The 21,598-nt window shown below is 39.2% G+C and overlaps 1 protein-coding gene across 1 annotated transcript in view; it reads right to left on the bottom strand.

Annotated features, from left to right (window-relative positions):
- LOC109426789 (sodium channel protein 60E) overlaps window positions 1-21,598 on the bottom strand; it is an 820,640-nt gene that overhangs the window by 516,322 nt on the left and 282,720 nt on the right. Inside the window, exon 4 of the mRNA XM_062853525.1 lies at window positions 11,566-11,783. Coding sequence (XP_062709509.1) covers window positions 11,566-11,783 — 218 coding nt within the window. The remainder of the gene's footprint in view (window positions 1-11,565; window positions 11,784-21,598) is intronic.

Raw genomic sequence — 21,598 nt, forward strand, 5'->3', positions numbered from 1 at the left:
GTTTTTTAATGAAAATGAAAGCAAATTTTCTCAGGAATTCCAAAAATATTAATTCAAAAAAGATTTTCACAAAATCTTCCACCGTTGAGAAAATTCATAAAGAAAAGCCGGAAAAACTATGTCCGAACTCGCGGAAAATTTTCGAAAAAATATGTTTGAGGGGGTTATTTCATAAGCTTTGATTGCTGAAATTTTTGGAATGCATTTTTTTTTCGTTCCTGAGTTAGAGGCAAGCCTCGTTGGATAAATGTACGACTCGTGCTGAAAAAATCAACTTTTGCAACTCTTTACATAAATAAAGTAACGTCCATAAATTACTTCACGCTGTTAGGGGGGAGGGAGAGGGTTAGTAAAGTGTGACAACCCATACAAAAATTTCAGTGGTCTCATACCAAAAGTGTGACATGGAAGGAAGGGAAGGGGAGTTGAAAATAGGCATTTTTTGCATGACGTAATTTATGGACGCTTCCTTATATATTATGGACACCATTTTTTTTAAGTGTTCTGGATAATAAATAATTATAAAATTGCGATAAGGTTTTCAAAATTCTTACAATTGAGGGGGTTTGAAGCAAAGGGAGTAAGTGACAAAAAGCCACCTTCGAGAATTAGATTAAAAGTTTTTCATCACTATTTTTCATCCCACACAAAATGTATGGAGTTTTGAAATGGAGTCAAGTTTCTCCGATTTTTTGTAATTTTTCCAATCATCTTAAAAATAATCTTAAAGAAGCTCCTAAAAGCTTGAAATCGGGAGATTTTTTTTTACGCTCAGCTCAAAATCGACAAAATGGTTACTTACACCCCTATGCATCTGGTCCCCTAATTATTAATTCGTCGATTTTAAGATGCATATTGTTTTGAACTGTGAAGTGTATGTCCTCTTGCATAGCACCGCATTTGGGGGGTTTCAGTGCCCCATCCCCATTTTCGATAATTTTGATTGATAAGCGTGTTTTATCGTAAGCCAGTAGAAAAGCGTCTGATTGATAGAGTGCCTGAAAAATTCTCAAATTTTGACTGTTTGTCATCCTATTATATGTGTGTGCATCATTGGTACAAATTTGACCTCGATTAGTCAATCTTTCGTGAAGTTAGAACCGTTTACGTAAAACACTATTTTTCAGAGAGCTTATTTTTGAACTTTAATATCTCAGATACCAGTGAACCGAATTAAATAAAATTTTGAACGTTTATCAACAATATATTAATGCTTCACCAGTTATTAAAACATGGGTACTTTTTAAACGTTTAAAAAAAGTTATCATGGATTGACAGTTTTTGGATCTTTTTCGAAAAAATGTATTTTTTTACATCAATGTCATTAAATTTTAGTTTTGATATCCAGAGATATTCTGCTCTTGTTCTCAAGATAGCTCTATTTAGATATATTAGAGCCTTTCTGGATTGAAGGAAGAACACATTTAGTAATTTTTGTGTGGTATTGTAAATTTGGCTTATTTTTCTGTATATGGGTGAAAATGCGAAACCAGTATAACTTTATTCGCTGTAAGAAAATATTACATTTTATAATGTTGCATCAAGTATCAATATATTGTTGATAAACGTTCAAAATTTCATTCAACTCGGTTCACTGGTTTCGAAGATATGACAGTTGAAAAATTGGTGGTCCAAAAAATACTGTTTTACAACAACGGTTCTAGCTTCGCTAAAGATTAACCAATCGCTCCCAAGTTTGTACCAATGATGCACATATAATAGGTTGACAAACAGTCAAAATTTGAAAATATTTAATGCACTCTATGAAAAGTTACAGCATGTTGAACTTTTTTGTGAGAGGAAAAAAAGTTGCCTATCCCAAACATTTTGGCCACCCTCTGTACGAGATGGCACAAATGTCCCAAATGGAGGATAACGTGCCTCTGGAGCCGGCCTTCTGACCCTCTGTACGAGACCGTGTATGCCCAAATTACATACATGTCCAAATTTTGCCTTCCACCCTACTGGAGCATTGAAGCAACCATTTTTTTCTTGACGGGACGCTTTGAAGCACTGTTCCTTATCGTCTCATACACGTATCAATCAAATTTTCACCACCAATCCTTCCATTAACTGCTAACGATCTCCAGCACAGCACTCGCTCAAAATCTCCGAAGCTTAGGCATTTATGTTTTCGCAAAGTCCGGGAAAATCCCCCAATAATAACTTCGTCTTCGATTTTGTCGTGCCCCCAGCCAGTTAGCACGGGTATGGCTGTCGAATTCACCGAGCTGCTCGCTGGTCGTGAGACGAATTCTCCGTCCCTCACACCACATGCCTTCGCGTCGACGTCGATTGCGGAAACGCAAACAAGTGAGTAAGGACGAAGGCAGGCGATGGCGAAACGCTCAGCTATCGATTTTCCCACGGGGCACAACCAACACGCAACGGTTTCTCACATTTTGCTGAACCCCTTTTCCCGGTCACGTTGATGGCAAGTGACGGGTGTTCTGGGTGTTCTGTTTTCAGTCATCAGTCGAAGAGGGTCTCGCCTCTGTTTCTGACGTGCTTTGTTTGATGGCCAGGAACAGCAAAATGCGTAAAATTAATTTAACTTCCAAATTTAGCAACCATCATTGCTCTTTTTCACTAATGGCGCCCAACAACATCAACAACGCGTCATGTCAGCTGAGTGAGGGGATAGGACGAATGTTGGAAGACGACGCGACGTCCTTGCGGGTTAAGCAGTGATTGTAAGCTTTGCCAGACAACAGCTCGCGAGATCCAAGCGGAAGAAAGGAAAAGCAATTTCAGTGTTTTTTTGCCTGCGATTCATTGAATCGATGGCAAATTGCTATTTTATCGGCTGGGGTTGGTTGGTCGAGCGCAATTTTTCCGGGCCACGCGTTGTCTGGTACGCGTTTTGGTATTGGTCTTTCTAACTGCTTTGCCTATTGTTCATTGATAATTTATGCCTAAAATGACCGTGCGTGAGGTTTGTATTTCGGTGTCGTTTTGGGGCGTTCGTAGGACACGAAACGTTGATAAATAAAATGGCACTGTGTACTGGGAGACAATAAACGAGAATCTTTGAAACGTGACTCCGATATGGAAAGGTCTGAGTAAAGACATGATGTTTATTTTTGCGATTGAACGTGTACAGAAAAATAACTAAATTGAATGTAGACAACATACCCAAGCAACCAAAAGTTCGGATTCCACTTGAAGAACGAACTCAGGTATCCAAGTTTGGTTCAATTTTGGTTTCGTTGAACTTAATTCTCTAAAAAGTTACTCATGTATTGTTTATAAACTTGAAAGTACATGCACAAGCTTTTGACTTATCTTCAAAACGACATTAAAGAAGAAAAGAGGTCCAGAAAAAACTTTCATTGAACTTTTCCGGACCGGTACCCTAAAAAGGGGCCAGATATAAAAACGCTACAAACCCATCCATGCGACACATCAAACTACGGCATTTTCGTGAACTTGATGAACGGTAAGCAGAAAAATGGTCTCAGATCATATCAGAACCGGTACTGTCCCGGAACCGGTTCCGGGTGTCCCGCCGGAAGTAACCAAATATGAAAGTGAACTAAAATCATGCATGCGACATACCAAACCGCGTCTTTTTCGATAACCTGATGAACAGTAAGCAGGAAAACATTCTTAGACCTATCGGAACCCGCAACACTACCGGTTCCAGATGTCCCATCCGAGGTGGCCAAGTATAAAAGTTACCCAAACCTATCCATGCGACATATCAAACAGTGGCTTTTTTGATATCCTGATGAACAGTAAGCAGGAAAATATTCTCAGAACATATCTGAACCGGAATCGATTCGGGGTGTTCCGCCGGAAATGGCCAAATATAAAAGTAAACCAAACCCATGCATGCGACACATCAAATCGCAGATTTTTAGGTATCTTGATTTGGCAAAAAAAAGTGTCCAGCCATATTTGAGACAACCGGTAGTGTTCCGCAACCGATTACGGATGCCCCACAGGAAGTGGTCAAATATAAAGGAGAGCCAGGTCCCTAAATGCGACACATTAAATGACTTTTTAGGTAACCTGATGAACGGTTAACAAGAAAAAAAAAATTATAGACCATACTTTGGAAAACCAATAGTGTACCGAAACCGGTTCCAGGTGCCCCGCCGGAAATGGTCTAATGTAGAACGGTAGCCCTGGGCTGAAAATCTCGTTAATAAAGATAATAATAATGTAGAACGGAACTAAACGCACGCACGCAGCACATTAAATAACGGTTTCAAGTTTATCTCAGAGACCGAAGAGCCATCCTAACTCCTAACTGACAGTTGTTTTGGTTTCACAACAGGTCTGATAGTATTGAATTAAGAATCCCCAAAAAGGGCTGCCCAGCTTTTGTGCTAATTATGATCACTGGTCAAACAAAAAAAAAAACGCGGATAACAAATCTACCGTCGTGGCCTAGGAGGGCAAGCATTCCCCATTATTGTTGAGTAATGCGTGCCCCTAAATGGCACCGAAAGAATAATTACCGCCGGGGGCCTGTAGGGGATACGAAACTTTCCAATTAATCATTTCAAACGGCACCTTCCTGGATCAAGCCCTCGCCCACCACCATCATCACCACCCCCTTCTGGGTGAAATAAAACAACCACGGCTTTGTAGTTGTCGTCGAGGTTGATGTTTATGCTGCTGGTGCTAGGCCAGGCACATAATTTCTATTTTGGACTTACGTCACAAAACAATTCCGCCAGGGGCTGTACGATGATTTATGGATAACGGGTTCCGTTGACTGAATTGACTTTATGCTGCCCCGGTCGTCGGTGGGTCAATGAATTGCGGTTCGCCTAATAATAGTGGTAGTCTTTTTTGGGGGAGTAGGTAGGTGACAAAAAATGTGTAGGATATTACATTTGTTTGTACGGTAAACAATATGGACTATTTCGAGTAAGAGCAAGTTGATTATCAAGAGCTTCAAATACTCGAGGAAGCCGATATAAAGGGACGTGATTAAACTTGTACCCATAGCGAACGGTGTCAAAATACACTGTACAGTGGTGCATAATAGGCTCATTTCCAGTCAAAAGGATCAGTTTTGAGATAATATAACTCTAATTTGCTTTGATGGATGTACCTCAAATTTTAAGACATTATCCAAAGTACAAAATGATCTCGTACACAGGACAAGATAACCAAAATGAGCAAAAATGATCGTACAGCGATACACGTGCAAATTAAAGGGGTAGCATATTTGTAGTTCCGTGAGCTCAATCCATTAAAAAAACCAGAGCTACAGCATTTGAAAGTTGAGCATTTTATAAGAAAATCGACGTTTGTCCGATCAATGATTCACCACCGTGTGTGTTTGCGTAAAAAATTGTACTAGAAGCTTAGGAGGTCAACCCATGTCAATTCAGCAAATTCCTTTGAATTCTCTATGTAAATTGCCATTTGTTACTCTTTCTTGCTAGAATTTAACATTTTTCTAGTGATTCGTCGTCTACCATAGCTTTTTAACAAGTTTTCAAATCAAATGGAGACTCTTGATTGTTGATATCCATGCCTACCTACTGGCTTACATTCAGTCCGGAACAGAGATGATTTAGAGATCCTCCATACTGGGCAATTACCTACCAATCAAATATCTATCGAGTTCTTTCGTCCATTTGTTGAGGCTGCGCTGCCATGAGCCATGAGGCTGTCTGATCGCCATTCTTTTTTTAATTCCGAGAGAGGATAGATTTGTTTTCATACGGAAACGTTTCCCTATGAAAACAGCATTCAAAAAATTGCTATCACCTGCTGCTGTTTGAGAGGGAAGGGTGATGAACTTTATGCTGGATGTAAGCTTTCCTTGCAGATTTCATTACCGCCCATGCATAGAGTATGGCCAACTCACCTACATTTCTGTCGTTATCGGCAGAATCCTGTTGGGGTTCATCCTAAGATATCACTTAAAATTTCTACTCGGTATTCAACTCATGATTCTCCCTACCCTGGGATTTTTTTAGTATTCATCTGGGTCTGGCATTCTTCCAGGGGTTCCTCCCAGTATTTCCAAAGAAATTCCTCATGCGGTTATGTCAGGGATTTCACCCTAGGTTTCTCCATTGATTTCTCAGAGGTTTTATTCAGATATTTCTCCTGGAGTTTTTCTACTATTTAGTTTCTGCTGAGCTCAATAAAGGATTCCTCATGGAAATTCTTCAGCGATGCCTCCCGGCATTTCTTCATTGATTCTTCCCGATATTGTTTCACGGATTCCTTCCGGCATTTTTTTTTTCCAAGATTCTTTCATCAATTTCCCCCGATATTCTTTACGGGTATCTTTCAAGGTATTCTCGATTCATCCTTCCGGTTTTCTATTAGGGATTTCTTCTTGGATTTTCTACAAGGAATCTCTGTTTAAGATTTTTTTTAGGGATTTCTCGCAAGGGTCATTCACAAGGTTTTTCAAGAATTCTTTTTGAAATTCCTACACAGATTTCTCCAGCGATTCAATTCATCACTCCTTTATTGATTTTACCCGACATTTAATTGGGGATTTTTCGTCAAATCCTTCCGGAATTCCTTCAGCAAATCCTTCTGTGATTTCTCCCGGGGTATTTTAATTTAATGTTTTCTCTCGAAATTCATGGGACATTCTTTGAATAATTACTTCCGGCATTCCTTTACGGATTTCTGACGGGATTCTTTCTGAAATTTCTTTACTGCTTTCTTCGAGTTGCTCAGGAGTTTGACGATATTTTTTGAATTATTTCTCTCTTTCTTTATTAAACGGCAATGTTGTGAGTAAATATAATAAAAATATATTACAAATAGCACCAGAATATCAAAACGAATATTAGAAAAAAAAAGTACATCGACATTTATACATTCTCCCTCACGAAATGATGCCAACCGGAAATCAAAACAAAACACTCTCAGCGTAATGTTACTGAAAATAAAAAGTTTAAATAGCAGTAGGTGACAAAAGTTAGTAATCAAAAGCTGTTTTTCATACAAAATGCTCAAGTTTGGGGTCCTGTGTTTCGGGAAGAAAATCCTCCAGAAATAGTTTAAAATTTGTTTTTCCTATAAAAAAAACTTCTAGAAAATTTCTCCAGAGGTTTAAAAACCATGCTTTTCTCATGAATTTCTCCAGAGGTTCCTTCACGTATTACTCCATTTATTCGTGGATTTTCTCGTGTATTCTTCAAGAAAATTCACATGAGATCCTTCTAAAAGATGCTCCGGACGATTCCCTAATAGTTCCTTCAGGTATTCTTCCAAGCATTGCTTTAGATTGATTCAGACCTTCGTTGAAGCATTCTTTCAGATTTATTTTGTCTCAAGAATAACAGTTTCTGTAGAAATTACTCCAGAATCTATTCCTTAGCATATTTTACGGATTTTTTTTATTAAAAAAATCTTTCAATACCTGCAGAAGGTTCTCAAGCTCTACCCGTTAGGTAATTCTTTTGGTGTTCTCCTAGCTTTTTACCTTGACTTTCTTTCAGATATTACTGTAGCAATTATTTCAGAAATTACTCCGGAATCCTCTGAAAAAAAATCAAGAATTTCTTCTATGAGTTCCCAAATGTTTTAATGAGTTTTTGAGGGATTTATTGAGAAAATCCTCCAGGAATTTCTTATAAAGTCCGGCAAGGATTCGTTACAAAATTAAACAATAATTATTGTGTTTTTTTGGAAGATATCCTGAATAAGCCTTCAGAAAATATCTGAATAAATTCTACAGGGATCTCCATGATGATCTCTGAAGAAATTTTAGGAGATATTTCTGATAAAACCGCAAGAGCAATTTCTAAAAAATATGTAGGATTTTTTAAGGAACAACTGGAGAAGTTTCTCAAAGAATTCTTAGAGAAACCATGGGAAGAATTTCCGGAGTAATCCCTGTAGGAATTGCTAAGAAATGTTTAGCAGAATTTTTGAAAAAAAAACTCTATGGAAGAACTTTTGAAGCAATTCTTTGCTGGGGTTTCAGGGGATATTTTTAGAATTTCCTTACGAATACCTCTTGGTGGAGTTTCTAAAAAAAATTTGAGGATTTTTGGGAAAATTTCAGGACAAATCTGAAAGTATTCCAGAAGAAATCTGTAGACGAATTTCTGGAAAAAAAATCTTATGGAAAAACACATAGTAAAAGTCTACAAAGAGTCACAGAAAAAAATGATATTTCTATAGTAAGTCCCGTAGAAATTCCCATGTTTATTTCAATTCTTGGAGTATTTATTGGAATTATCCTTAGAAAAATGCTGGATAAAGGCATGACATATCATATAGAGAAATATTTGAAGGAACTCCTAAAGAAATCTCAGTATGAACTCCTGCAGCAATCTCTGGGGGAATTCCCGCCTGAATGATTGAAAGAAGTGATGCAAGTTTCTCTAGAGGAATTCTTGCAAGATTTTTTGGATGAATCGCTGAAGAAATTCCTAGACATTTCATGTGGGAATTTCCAATGGAATGGAAAGCTTATTGGACGCAATAGCTTGGTTATCCAACAAAGGAGAGGAAATAAGATGGGATCCCTGAAGCATTTCCAGAACAAACCTCTAGTGGACGTTCTAAAGAAACACCTGAATGAATTTCTCAAGAAATATTTGATAAAAAAACGAAGAAACCACTTGAAGATTTTTTTGGTGAATCTTGAAAAAGAGTTGCTAAAAGAATCCCTACATAAAATTTTAGAGGTATCGAAATTTTTCGATTATGTTTTAACGAAACCCTAGAAAAAATTATAAAGTAATTACTGGTGGAGTTTCCAAAGGAACCCATATAGATCTGTCTCAAATAAATTCTTGGAGAAATTTCAGGTGGAATTCATGAGCTTCATTGCAGAAAGCCCTAGACAAATTTCTTTGAAAAATCCCTTTAGAAATTTTTGGAAAAAAAAAATCGCTGATAGTGTTTCTAATAGAAACTTTGGTGGATTAGAGGACCAGATTTTTGAAGTGATTTCACAAGCAATCCATGAAAAAATTTTGGAAGAAATTCATAGAAGATTTACTTTCACAAACTTGTGGAGAAATCACATTGAACATTTTTGATGGAAAGCTCTTGGAAAATTTATAAAATAATCTATTTATTTTTTATTTATTTATTTATTCACCGCCTTCAACATTCAATGGGTTGCACAGACTGTATCTTATTCTAATGTCCTTAACCTATGTTTAAAAGTTGTCTTGGAAATATTAAAATCAAAAGAAGTGGTCGCGTTGTTGAAAAGTCGGCAGCACGAGATCAGAGGGCTATTGCTACCAAACGCTGTACGATGGAATGGAATGTGAAGCAAAGCACGGTGACGTAGAGTTCTACTGGGAGCATAGAAGTTCAGTTGCTGCAGTAGGTTGTTGCAGTTGATCCGATTCGTGATTAGGTCGAAACAGAATAGAGTTTCCAAAAATTCCTCCTGAAGCTCAGAGTACTGAGCCCTATGAGCTTGCAGTTGTTTCCATAAGGCAGAAGCCTAACTCGGTCGTTTCAGGGTAGCCTTCTCAAAGCGTAGCGAATGAAAGATCGTTGTGCTCACTCGATTCGATCAACCTGAACCCGATGATATGGTGCCAAGACTTGCACTGCATACTCCAACACACTACGAACAATGGCACAGTCTAGTGATTTGAGAATATAAATATCATCGAAAGATGTAGTGATCCTACGTAGATATCCTTAGTAATGCGAAGGCCTTCGATGTTGTAGTACTGATGTGCTCGTAGAAGTGTGCTTTACTGTCGATCATAATACCCAAATCCTTGATGATAGTCCCTAGCTCTAAAGCCTGTGCTGCCATAGAATAATCGAAACAGCTGGGTGAATTCGACCTGGAGAACGATATAATTTTGCACTTTTTTGCGTTAACTTCCGATCCCTGGTTATTTTTTTTAATAACACAAGTTTACAAAATAAAACGAAAGTCGTAAACTTCTGTCAACGACCAAAATTTTTGATGCACAATTTAGTGCTGATTTCGAAACCGTCCTTCAAAAATTTTTAAGTAGAACAGTTTTTGAGTTTTAGCTCAATATCGAGTTTTGCAACTTTTCAAAATATGTAATTTACTAAAATTCAAATATATTGCGTTTTGTTCAACCAATTTTAAATCTTTTTCCATAAATTGAAAGCTGAAGACAATACCATTCGATCATCTGAATACAGGTTTTGCGTCAGATTGATGAAATTCAAGATATTGGCGAGTTTTAGGGATAATCTTCTTAAATTTTAGCAAAATTCCCAAAAAAAATTGAATAAATGTATTTTTTTTTCAATAAGAAAAAAACATATTTAAAAATTCTCTTTCGACGTTTATTTGACATATCATATGTAGGCGAGTTACAGTAAAAATTTCAGATCAATCGGAGCATTGATTACGGAGAATGAGATGTTTGAAGTGAGCGACTTTGCCTTAAAATAGAACAAAAATCAATTTCAAATCATCAACCTTGTATAGAAAGTCGAAAAAAATTCCGCTCTACTCTATTTTTTTTTCTTTCGCGTTTTCGAACTCAGGGCATGATTCTACACCAAAAATGATCATCAGCTTACCGAGTTCAAAAATGCTGTAAACTAGTGTAATCTTTGAAAGAATTCCTGAAGGAATCTGTTGAATATTTTCTAAAGAAATCCTTAGATAAATTTCTAGAGGAGTCTTTGATATTCATAAATAATTGCTAAAAGCATTTCTGAAGGAATCTGTAGATGATTTCCTGAAAAAAAAATCTTGACGTGGCTATCCATGAAAACTTTTCTAGAGGAATTCTTGGTGAGATGATCTAAAACTTTGAATGAAATTCTAGAGGAAACTGTGAAGCAATCCATGGAAGAAATTCTAAAAAACTCTAAATAAAAAATCCGTGGTAGACATTTTAACCCTTCAGCGCGCGCGCTGTTGTAAAAAGTACAACACCACCAAAAAACTTCGCTCGTTGTATACAACGTGAGCGCGGTGCAGTTTCGGTTGCTCGATGGCGCGCGTCCTGGAAGGTTAAAAGAAACTCCTGCAGGATTTTCTAAGGCAATCTATGGAGCATTTCGAAAGAAACCCAAGGAAAAATGTATAAAAAAAAGTTCCAAAATTAATATCTGTGATAGCCAATAGAAAACTTTAGATAATTCTAAAAAAAAGATTTTCTCAAAAAAATCTCTAATACCTGGCAGAATTCCTTAAAATTTTCCTGGTAGATTTTTTAGCGTTGGAGAAATTTCTGAAAAAAATGGGGATGTTCGATGAATTTCTGTAGATATCCATGCATAATTTTTAAATAAATCCTTCGACAATTTTCTGGAGGAATATCTCAGATATTTCGTAATAACTCTCTGTTTTGCAAAAAGTGGTCAAAGTGCTCTGCTTCCTGAAGAATATTGTACCAACAACCCTATACCCAAACGAATAATCATGATTAGTGAAAGAACTCATTCTCTAGGCATGATTAAGCCCGAACAGCACAGACATGCAAATCGTTACGCATGATTTCCTTACAATGAACGTTCCTTCATCTCTACGCCATATCGAACCTGTCATCAGCAGTAACCACTTGATTACATTGCCTATTCATTGCTTTTCTGCAAAACCATATGCTTCGACAAACATTATTAGATCGGTAGAGCCTCCCAGACCCCTGCACTCACCTCTTCATAGATGAAGTTGTCGATTTCCTCCAGCGGGCGCCCGTACATATCGTCCGGAAAGGGTTCGAACTTGCGGGGCAGCACGGCCCCATCCTCCACCTGCACTTTGGACCGCGGGTGGAAGCCGTACTCCCGCACCAGCTGGATGTGGCGCGATTCATGCTTATCCTGGGACTTTTCCGTGTACGCAACGACCTGCTGCTTGGCCCCGCTGCCGCCTGAAAGTTAGAAGAGGAAAAAAAACGAATCTCAATTAGTTAAAGGGCTCGGGAAGATGTCGGTCCAGTGATGATTAATAGCTACGAATCAGTGGATTCGCTCCTGGAAAACTTTCTGTTACTAATTAAACAAACCCTCGAACAGAAGTATAAAACTGATTCTAAACCGAATTTCAAATTTCACGTTTCGCGGTGCAAGAGAATCTTCCAAAAGAAGCGAGGAAATTCGCTTCCCCCCATTTCAATGTCCAAATGCCCTACGTAGCCAGCCATATCACATCCCGGTCGGTGGCGGCGGCACAGATCTGGGGATAAGCGAAGCGTGATTGGGTTTCCTAATTCGCAGTGTGCGGTTACTTGTGATGATGGGAGAGCTAGAGATAAATGGATACCGAGAAAACCGGAAACCGGCGAGAAGAGCTTCATCCAGTGACAACCAGCTGTCAGCTTTCCAGTAAGCAATAATTCAATTCCGGTGACAGATTGTTAATTTGGACTTCGCTGGCTGCATGGTGGTGGAAGTATCCCCTGCAGCGTGGTGTTTAGTTCGTGGGTATTATATAGCTGTTAGTGAAATGATATCTATTCTCAATTGAGTACGAGGATCAATTTGAATTTTAAATTTCTTCCATTTAATTCGTGGTTTCATTTAAGGAAAATGTTGCTTTGAATCTGTCTGGCCTCTTTAATCGTCATTTAATTTTGGAGTCAGTCTTTCGAACACTACCGGCCAGGAGAGCAATAAGTATTATTGTTGTATATGTTGAACAATTGGATCATTTCATAGTTTTATCAGTCATTTTCAACTCCGAATTTCACCCTTTGGAGCCGAAGAGATCATATGTTACCCCGGCAAAGAAAACGAGCATAACAAACGTCTTTAATGCCAGCAGCAGAGGCAATGATAATGAACCTGGGCGTGTTAGTGGAATACCTATAAGTAGGGTAAAAACACTAGACTAGTTCTTCTGTTGAGGTATGACCTAACGACACAAAGAAGAAGAATAAGGTATGGCCTAACGACACGAAGAAGAAGAACAAGAAGAATAAAAAGAAGAATTAGCAGAAAAAAGAGAGGAAGAAGAAGGATAAAAAGAAGAAAACAATTATGTCAAGTGGAACTGTGATAAGAACTGGAAGGAGACGAACTAATGATGACACGAAAAACAATCATTTGACCAACCATTTCCAATCATCAATCGTCTGCTGTACGATTACACTAAACTAACTACTGGACTCAAACTACTCCCAAACAGCTTTTCAAGTATTCATCGAAAAATGATGGTATCAGGTATCAGGTATCAGAAGGCCGGCTCCAGAGGCACGTTATCCTCCATTTGGGACATTTGTGCCATCGCCATACATATGAGCCTATTTCATCATTTACCTGAGGGAGAATGGGACAAGGGATGGGAATTGGGAAAGGGCTTTAGAGACGAACCAGCCAAGGGCTGAAAGTCTCTCTAATAAAGACAAATCAATCAATCAATCAATTGGGAAAGGGAAAGGTGATGAAATAGGAAGGGGTGCCCTAGAAGAGGGAATGAACGCCTAAGCGTAACGAGAGCTCATAGCCCATATCACAACGGGGTTAATCAGTGCCCTGAAAAGGACACTGTAAAACGCATAAGCGTAAAAAGAGCCTATAGCTCATTAGAGGTAGCTTGTGACGTCATGCCTCTTTCAATATGACATTGAAAGGCACGTTATCGAAAGCATCCTCAATATTCAAGAAATCACCCAAGCAAAAACTACGTTTGAGCGAGTACTTTCTTGAAAACGTATACCTTGTGTAAAAGAGTCTCTGTGGACATCCCAAATTTGAAAGCATGTGAGTTCACATGAAAAGGCATGTTAGCCAGACGAACATCACAGATGTGATAATCGACAATGCGTTTCAGAAAGAACGAGGTAACCAGATAAATCTGGAACCTATTCCTTCTTTTTACAACGCACTCATTCTTTCGGGATAAAACTACAGAGTAACTTCACGCCTTGAAAATACCCAGTAGAAAATTACAAGAGTTCAAAACATGTTTGAAAAACTCAAATCCCTCTGGAGAAAAATAGGACAAAGCCCCATTTGCTCCAGGAGATTTGAAGTAAGCAGAGCTTTTTAGTGCCCACTTAATCGATTCTATAGCTGCAATCCTCGGGGTAGAAGCGAAGATTCGTAGCTTTACAAAAGACTGATTTATCCGAAGATATTTAAAACTTGAACAGGTCCGAGTTCCATTCAGGCATACCTCTTGCGGTCCGCACAGACCGTAGAGGACAAGCTTCTTTCAAAGCAGTAGCTATGGTATACCACAATGAAGGGCGTTGTAATAACAAAACCACAATGAAACTCTCTTGGAGTAGCAATGGAAGCGAGTTATCCATAAAATGTGATCGCAACCAATTAGGTTCCCTAGTTTGTTGAGCAGGGACGCCTGAATACGCAAAGTTTGCGAAGGAACACTCAAAAGTGCAAAGAAGGTCAAAATTTAATGGAGATTCCTCATATGACACATGCCAATCAATCAACTCATGACAAATTCTGCTCATGCAGAGTTGGGTTAGGTGCACTTCTATGTTAAGTTAACCATGAACTGTACTACCTAAGTATTCCATCAAACTGAAGCTTCTCAAATCAATGTTTGAGCTACTTCAGATGCCAAATATCAGCGAAAAGATGCTGAAAACAAGAGCTTACTTGAAGGCATCCATAAGGAAAGGTTGAAACATACTGTTAACGTTATTCTAAAATATAGCATGCTCGAGGCACGACACTTCATCTATAATGAAAAAAGCAAAGCTGGTTCACAAGGTAACCTATACAGAAGTTACCCTACGAAAATGATTTTTTTGAAGTAGATCCACTTGGGCTACATACGCTTTTTACACTGAAAATTGATCTGACGTTTCCTTGACGTAGCCACTACCCAAACTAGACAGGATTACACTCTTCACAATCACAGCACAAAAAGGAAACATCAACGACGAACCAAATCGGTGTCAATTGAAAAACGCCAATGGCGAAAACGCATTAAGGGAACCCATATAGGTAGTAATGTAAGCTAATTAACAACATTTGAATAACCCCGCCCTTCTTTAGCCTCAAATTTGAGACTTAAGAAGGGCAACTGATTATCTCGGAGAAACGCAAGGTCCATTGCACCATTGCTCCGGTTAGCGCAGTAAGGGCGTAATACTGTGGAGGACGCCCTAACTCTCCACAGGCTCCGTTTGTGGTTAGGTTTTTATTAGACCCCCCTAACCATTCATTCTTTGGCACGGTAAGCAAAAAGCAGCATAACACCATGAATTAGGGGTCACCTGTTTAGTGGACTCTTACCACTGGATCAGGCGATCCGTAGTGTTATTCTTAGCCAATTGAGACAACCGCTACCGACACTACACAGCTATCTAGGCTGATCGGGAAAAGAAGTTAACATTGATGGTCAACTTCCAAACGAACCCGAACAGCCGAAGAATTAGCAGAAAAAAGAGAGGAAGAAGAAGGATAAAAAGAAGAAAACAATTATGTCAAGTGGAACTGTGATAAGAACTGGAAGGAGACGGACTAATGATGACACGAAAAACAATCATTTGACCAACCATTGCCAATCATCAATCGTCTGCTGTACGATTACACTAAACTAACTACTGGACTCAAACTACTCCCAAACAGCTTTTCAAGTATTCATCGAAAAATGATGGTACTTCATCCTGTTTTCGATTGTATGAAAGAGCATCGCACACTTTTCTCCACCAGCAGATAAACTAACGGCATGACCTAAGCTAAGGTCTCGGTCACGAAGTAGCTGTTCTGCGAAATAGTTTCCCGGTTGTCAGAAAGGGCTCTTGGGCGCACGACCAACCCACCACATCTGGCATTCTCTGTGTCAGTCATGCTAAAAGTCAGTTCTCAACTCCAGTCGAGAGCCAGCTATTTTTACCGGCCACTTCAACGCGGGGAAAAAATACGATGAAACCAACCGAAATTGCACGTTTCGGTGGATGAACGAATGCGAAACCAAGCGGCAGCACAGTTTGCGGAGTCAACCAATCTTGATGGCTGGATCCTGGTGGCCAGTTTGTGTTGGAAGAAAAGAAAATCGAGATTATGATGGATGAAAGGATGAAATATTTAAGCGCACGTACCGTTGAGGAGCGCGTTACCATTGCAGACCTGAACACCTTCACAAGATGAGCTTTCTGATTCCGGGGAGTTTTCGAAACTTGGGCATCTGGCGGTGATAACTACTTACTCATTCAGCATTGCGTCTCCAGTTTAGTTAGAGTGTTTCTGAACGTAAATGGAATAAGTTTTTTTTTCTTATTTTACTTCAAAGTATGCCAATATCAGCAACAACAAAGTCGTTTTTGAGAATGATAAACCAGGTTGAGAAACTAATTAAGCTAGAAGGTACACGTGGCAATCACGAGTGTTTGCTGTTCAATGTGCATATTCATTCTATTAAAGTTAGCAATATTCTAACAATAATACAACTCCTACAGAAACGTAGACTAATCATCTTTTTATGCTGTTGAGTTTTTCTTCACACTTGAGTCTGAACGCAAAGCATTTCTCCAACGGAAATCTATCAAAATTCGCCACTCAGAAAAGGAGGGGAGACATGGAACTCTGTCACTCACATTCAAGCTTCAAAATCATCTGCCCGTTTGCACATTTTCACACCTAGCTTTGACACGGTTCCACGTTTCACGGTGGTGCCCGGAGCTAAGCCAACACTGACTAGCTGTGTGATGAAACTGTGGCACTGGGCGATGTCATAATGAATGAGAATATATGATGCTGTTCCTCTCGCTTTTTTTCTCTGTTTCCGCCGGGTGGTTTTGGTGATGCACAGTTTCGGTTGTCATCACCATGTGTGTGAGGCTGGTAATTCGGTTCGATGTCACTTGTCGTATGGTAAATTTATGCAATTTTTGTCATGGTAATATGCGATCCGATGATTGATGTACGTGTTTATGCTTTTTCAGTATCGGGAAACGCTTATGGGTGAATCCTGCTGCCATAAATTATTGAAAATGTATATTTTTATGATGTAAATATTCATAACAATTTCTAATGTTGAAATTCTTTCTCTGAGTTTTATACGTCCTAGCTTGAAAGAGACTTTTCGGAAATTGATATGACATTAATGTTCTTTGGTATCGATATGGTAACTTAACGTTACCTCTCATACTACTTATAAACATGGCTCGTGAGCAGGCCAGTATATATTCCTGCAGCAATCCATACGGGATACCAACAATAAAACAACTTTGACGCCACCCCGCCTTAAATTCTACTTTGACGGGTCATTGCTTTTTCTTTCGTCCCAAAAAGTGAACATTTGAACACCGATAAGGTCAACAGTAACATCTGATAGAGCAAATTTCCTTCGGTTATCGCCATTGACATGATAGGACATGATAGGCTGTACAGGTAAGCTGCAAATTACCGTAGGTGATCGAAAGCAGGCTAATGAGATTGTGACCTAAATATGAGCTTTCTTCGCTTGAGGATCATGTTTACTTTCCAAGTCACCAGGTGCAGATTTCGGGGAAGGTCACCGACGAATGTTAGACCAGAGAATCGATCAAGCAAGGCTGTGGTCGCTTCAACAAGTTTTTTCTAACTCCTGTCCAGATGCTGGTCGGCCAGCAACTGCATTTGGTCTGCCAGGAAGACAAGAAGAAGTTTTACATACCATCAGAAATGGCAAACACACGTGTCATGCCTCGAGCAAGTGTGCTTGTCAACAACGCAATCGTTGCTACACTCATCTCTGAACTAACTACTAGAGATGTATGTGCTATCACAATCGATGTATCTGTTGGAAACCTCAACAGGAAATACGTTTATTGTTCGATTTATTTACCGCATGGTGAACCATCCCTTACAGATTCTTTCAAGCAAGTCATTGCATACTGCACTTCAAAAGTCCTTCCGCTAATTGTTGGTAGTGATGCTAATGCTCACCATATAATCTGGGGCACCTCAGACATCAATTTGAGAGGCTCCAGTTTGATGGAATACTTAAGTAGTACAGATCTTGGATTACTTAACATAGGCAACCGACCGACCTTCATGGTTTCTGCTAGGAAGGAAGTGTTAGACATAACGCTTTGCTCTTGCAGAATTAGTCACGAGCTGACCAATTGGCATGTGTCAGATGAAGAATCTTTATCTAACCATCGCTACATCTTTAATGAACATTTAAATGTTACTTCGCAAATATTGCGTTTCAGGAACCCCCGGTCAACCAACTGGGATCTCTACCGATTTGGTTGCAGCCAAATATCATGGATACTCACCATCCATTGACAATCCAAGTGATTTAGATGATGCCGTTGATACTACAATGGCCTTCATCATGGAAGCTTTTGAAGAAGCTTGCCCTCTGCGGTCTGTGAAGACCACAAGAGACCCTTGGTGGAACTCTGATCTGGCGAAGCTCAGGAAGCAATGTAAAAAGAATTGGAACAGACGACGTTGGTTATAAAACTTCAAATGATTCGTTTTCTGCATGTTGTTCAAATTCATGGTTGAGTTTGCACATCAAACATTTCGCGACACTGATTTGAAAATTTATGTGGATAAAATGTTGAGACAGTGCTTTCTGAAAAAAATATGAAATTTAATATTGTTGAATCGAATCTTTAAAGAGAGTCTTCGGTCTGCTGAGAATGATTACACCAGAGTCTTGAGCGTCATCAGCTAGAAAAGAAAGCAAGACTTTTCCGATTTCTTGGTAGGAATTCTATCTGAATTATGGATTTTCCTAGAATGAGAAAGATTACTCCATATCAATGAGATGGATTGTCTCAGAATCACAAGAGGAATCCTGTGACAGCTTGTCACATAATCCTAAGAGAAGCTTTCCCATGGGATGCTACCAAAATGTTCCAGAATCCTGAAGTGAATTCTTCCAAAACAGTGTGAGGAAATCCAAGAGCGGGTTTTCCACATTCTTGAGATAAATACATCTAGAATACTAAGAAAGATTCTTACAAAATATTTTCAGAATTCTAAGCTGGATTTCTCAAGAAACTGAAAAAAAATATGACCCAGAATTCTGAAAAGGGTAGCTGAGGACCCTAAAAAGAATTACTCCAGAATCATGAGAAAAGTTCCCTCAAACTGCTGGACAGGATTGCCGAAGGAACCTGAGCTATACTCTCTCAGAAATCTGGGAGATAGGATTCCCTGAGAAGAATTCCTCCAGAATCCTTTAAATTGTTTTCCCTGAATTCCCCTAATATCCTGGGTGGAATCCTTTAGAAAGGGTGAGAATAATTCAGCCAGAATCCCTAAAGATATGCCCCAAAATTCTATGAGTGATTCCCCCCAGAATCCTGAGAAGGATCATAAGAGAGGTTCTTTCAGATTCTTAAGAGAAATGCATCTAGAAAACTAAGGATATATCCGAAAATCTGATAAGGTTTCTCCCTGAAAGGGATTACGAAATCTTCATGAATGGACTTCTTCAGCATCTTGAGAAGGATTCTCTGGAATTCTGAGAAATATCTGAGGAAATTCCTTGAAAAATTACCGCAGATCCCTGAAAGACATTCCTCCAGAATCATTGAAAGGACTTCCCTAAACTCTCGAAAGGGATTGTCCCAGATATCTGAGAGTGATTCCTCTAGAATACTTTAAATTGTTACACCAGAATCTCAAGAAAATCTTCTCATTATCTTGTCAGGGCTTTTCCATGATTGCTAAGAGGGACTCTCCCAGAAATTTGTAAGGGATTCGTGGGAGAACTGCTCCAGAATACAGAAAACAGAATTCTACTGGGATTCTCGTAGAATGCTGAGAAGGATTTCTTCCGAATCCTAAAAGGAACCACAAAATATATGCGAGAACTTCATTTAAATCCGAATTTACCTAGAAAATTCTGCCCAGAATCTCGTGAGAGATTCATAAATAATTAATAATTCTGAAAGAAAGTGCCCTAGAATCTTGATAGCTCCAGAATCCCAAGGATTTCCCCAAAATCATGAGACAAATTCCGCAGAATCTTGAGAGAAATTTCCCCAGAAACCTGACGGGGATAACCGCAAAATGCCGAACTTTCAGAGAATCTTCAGAAGAGTACCCACAGAATACTTAGTGATATTCTCCCAGAATCTTAAAAGAATCTAACGCAGAATCCTTAGAATAAAATCAAGATTACTAATAGGGATTTCCATACTATATTGCTGAGAACAATTCATCCAAAAATTTTAAAGGAACTCTTCCATAACTATGAGGATTCCTTTAAAACTTTGTGAGAGATTCCTTCAAAATTCTGAAAATGATCACTCCAGCATCCTGACCCAAGCAACACACATGTTATAATAGAGTTACGGCAGCGCAAGTTTTGGTTGTATAGAAGTTTATTTGACGTAATTTCAACATTGTGTTTAAATAATGTAAAATAAATTTCTATACAACCAAAACTTGCGCTGTCGTAACTTTTATATAACATGTGTGTTGCTTGGGGATAGACCTTATCCCAGAAAAGAGAGAAAGAATCTTCCAATAGGAATTCACCCTAAATTCTATAAAGGATTCCCCTACAATCCTCGTGAGATTACTCCAGGTTTTTTAGATGGATTCTCTCAGAATGTAGAGGAATTTTTCCAGTATCCTGAGGAATTTCTTCAGATTCCCAAAATGAATTCTCCCTAAATCCTGTGACGGATTGCACCAGAACCCTGAGAGGGAACTTCCACATTACTAAGAGAAATTCAGCTAGAATCTTGAGAGAGATTCTCAAAAAAAAAAATGTTCGGGATCCAGAGATGGACTGATCAAGAATCCTACTTAGACCACAAGCAGGATAAGCAAGACTCCTCCAGAATCCTGAGTAAGATTCACTTAGACTTCTAAGAGGAATTGCCCAAGAAACCTGAGATATACAGGTGTGCACTGATTTATTAACCCTAGATTATATAGATCCTCAACTTTATGTACATTTTTTTAATGGGTAAATTTTACAGTGCATTCTGGAAAAAGGTTGATATTTTTGAATCGAAAGAAAAATGTAATGTAAAAAATCGATTCGGTCGATTTTGTAGGGCTTCAACGTCGATAAAAAAAAACCGATTAATCGGAACAAAAACAGGATATTACAGGGAAGTTTCAGAGAGTTTTATGGGGTAGATACAGGGAGATGCCAGGGGTGTTTCCTGGAACCTCCTGAGACCCCAGAAGCGTCCCTAAGACCCCATGAAGTGCACAGACACAACCCCATGAGATGACTCTGAGACCCTCTTAAGGGACTCTGACACCTCCTGGTATCCGCTGAAATCCGCAAGACCCCCTTGTAATACCCCTGAGATATCCTGGTACCGCCTGAATCCCTATGGAATCCCGAACCCCTTGAATCGCCCCGAAGACCTGATGGACCGCCTCTGAGATCCTCTATAACGTCCCTGGAACCCCATGAGACCCTTTGCAGCAACCCTGAGGCCCCCTAATATGCCCCTGAGATGCTCTGAATCACTCCTGAGATACCATGGGCTAGATGGAACCCCCTGAAATTGAGATTACCCTGAAACCTCCTCATATCTCCTGAAAGTTTCGGGTACTCTTTTAAACCGTCCCTGAGTTCTCCTGGTACTCTCTGAAACATCCCTGAAACACCCCCAAGATTCTCTGGAACTCTCCTCCAACCCCCTGATACCACCTTGAAATGCCCTTGAGACCTTCAGGTATCCTCCTCTTCTAAAATTCGCTGAAAATATCTGATACACCCCGGAGATCATCTGGCACCTCGCTGAAACTTCCCTGCAACCTCCCTTTGTCCTCTACTAAACGCCTCCCAGCCGCC

Source organism: Aedes albopictus, chromosome 2 (assembly GCF_035046485.1).
Source record: "Aedes albopictus strain Foshan chromosome 2, AalbF5, whole genome shotgun sequence".
Lineage (NCBI taxonomy): Eukaryota > Metazoa > Arthropoda > Insecta > Diptera > Culicidae > Aedes > Aedes albopictus.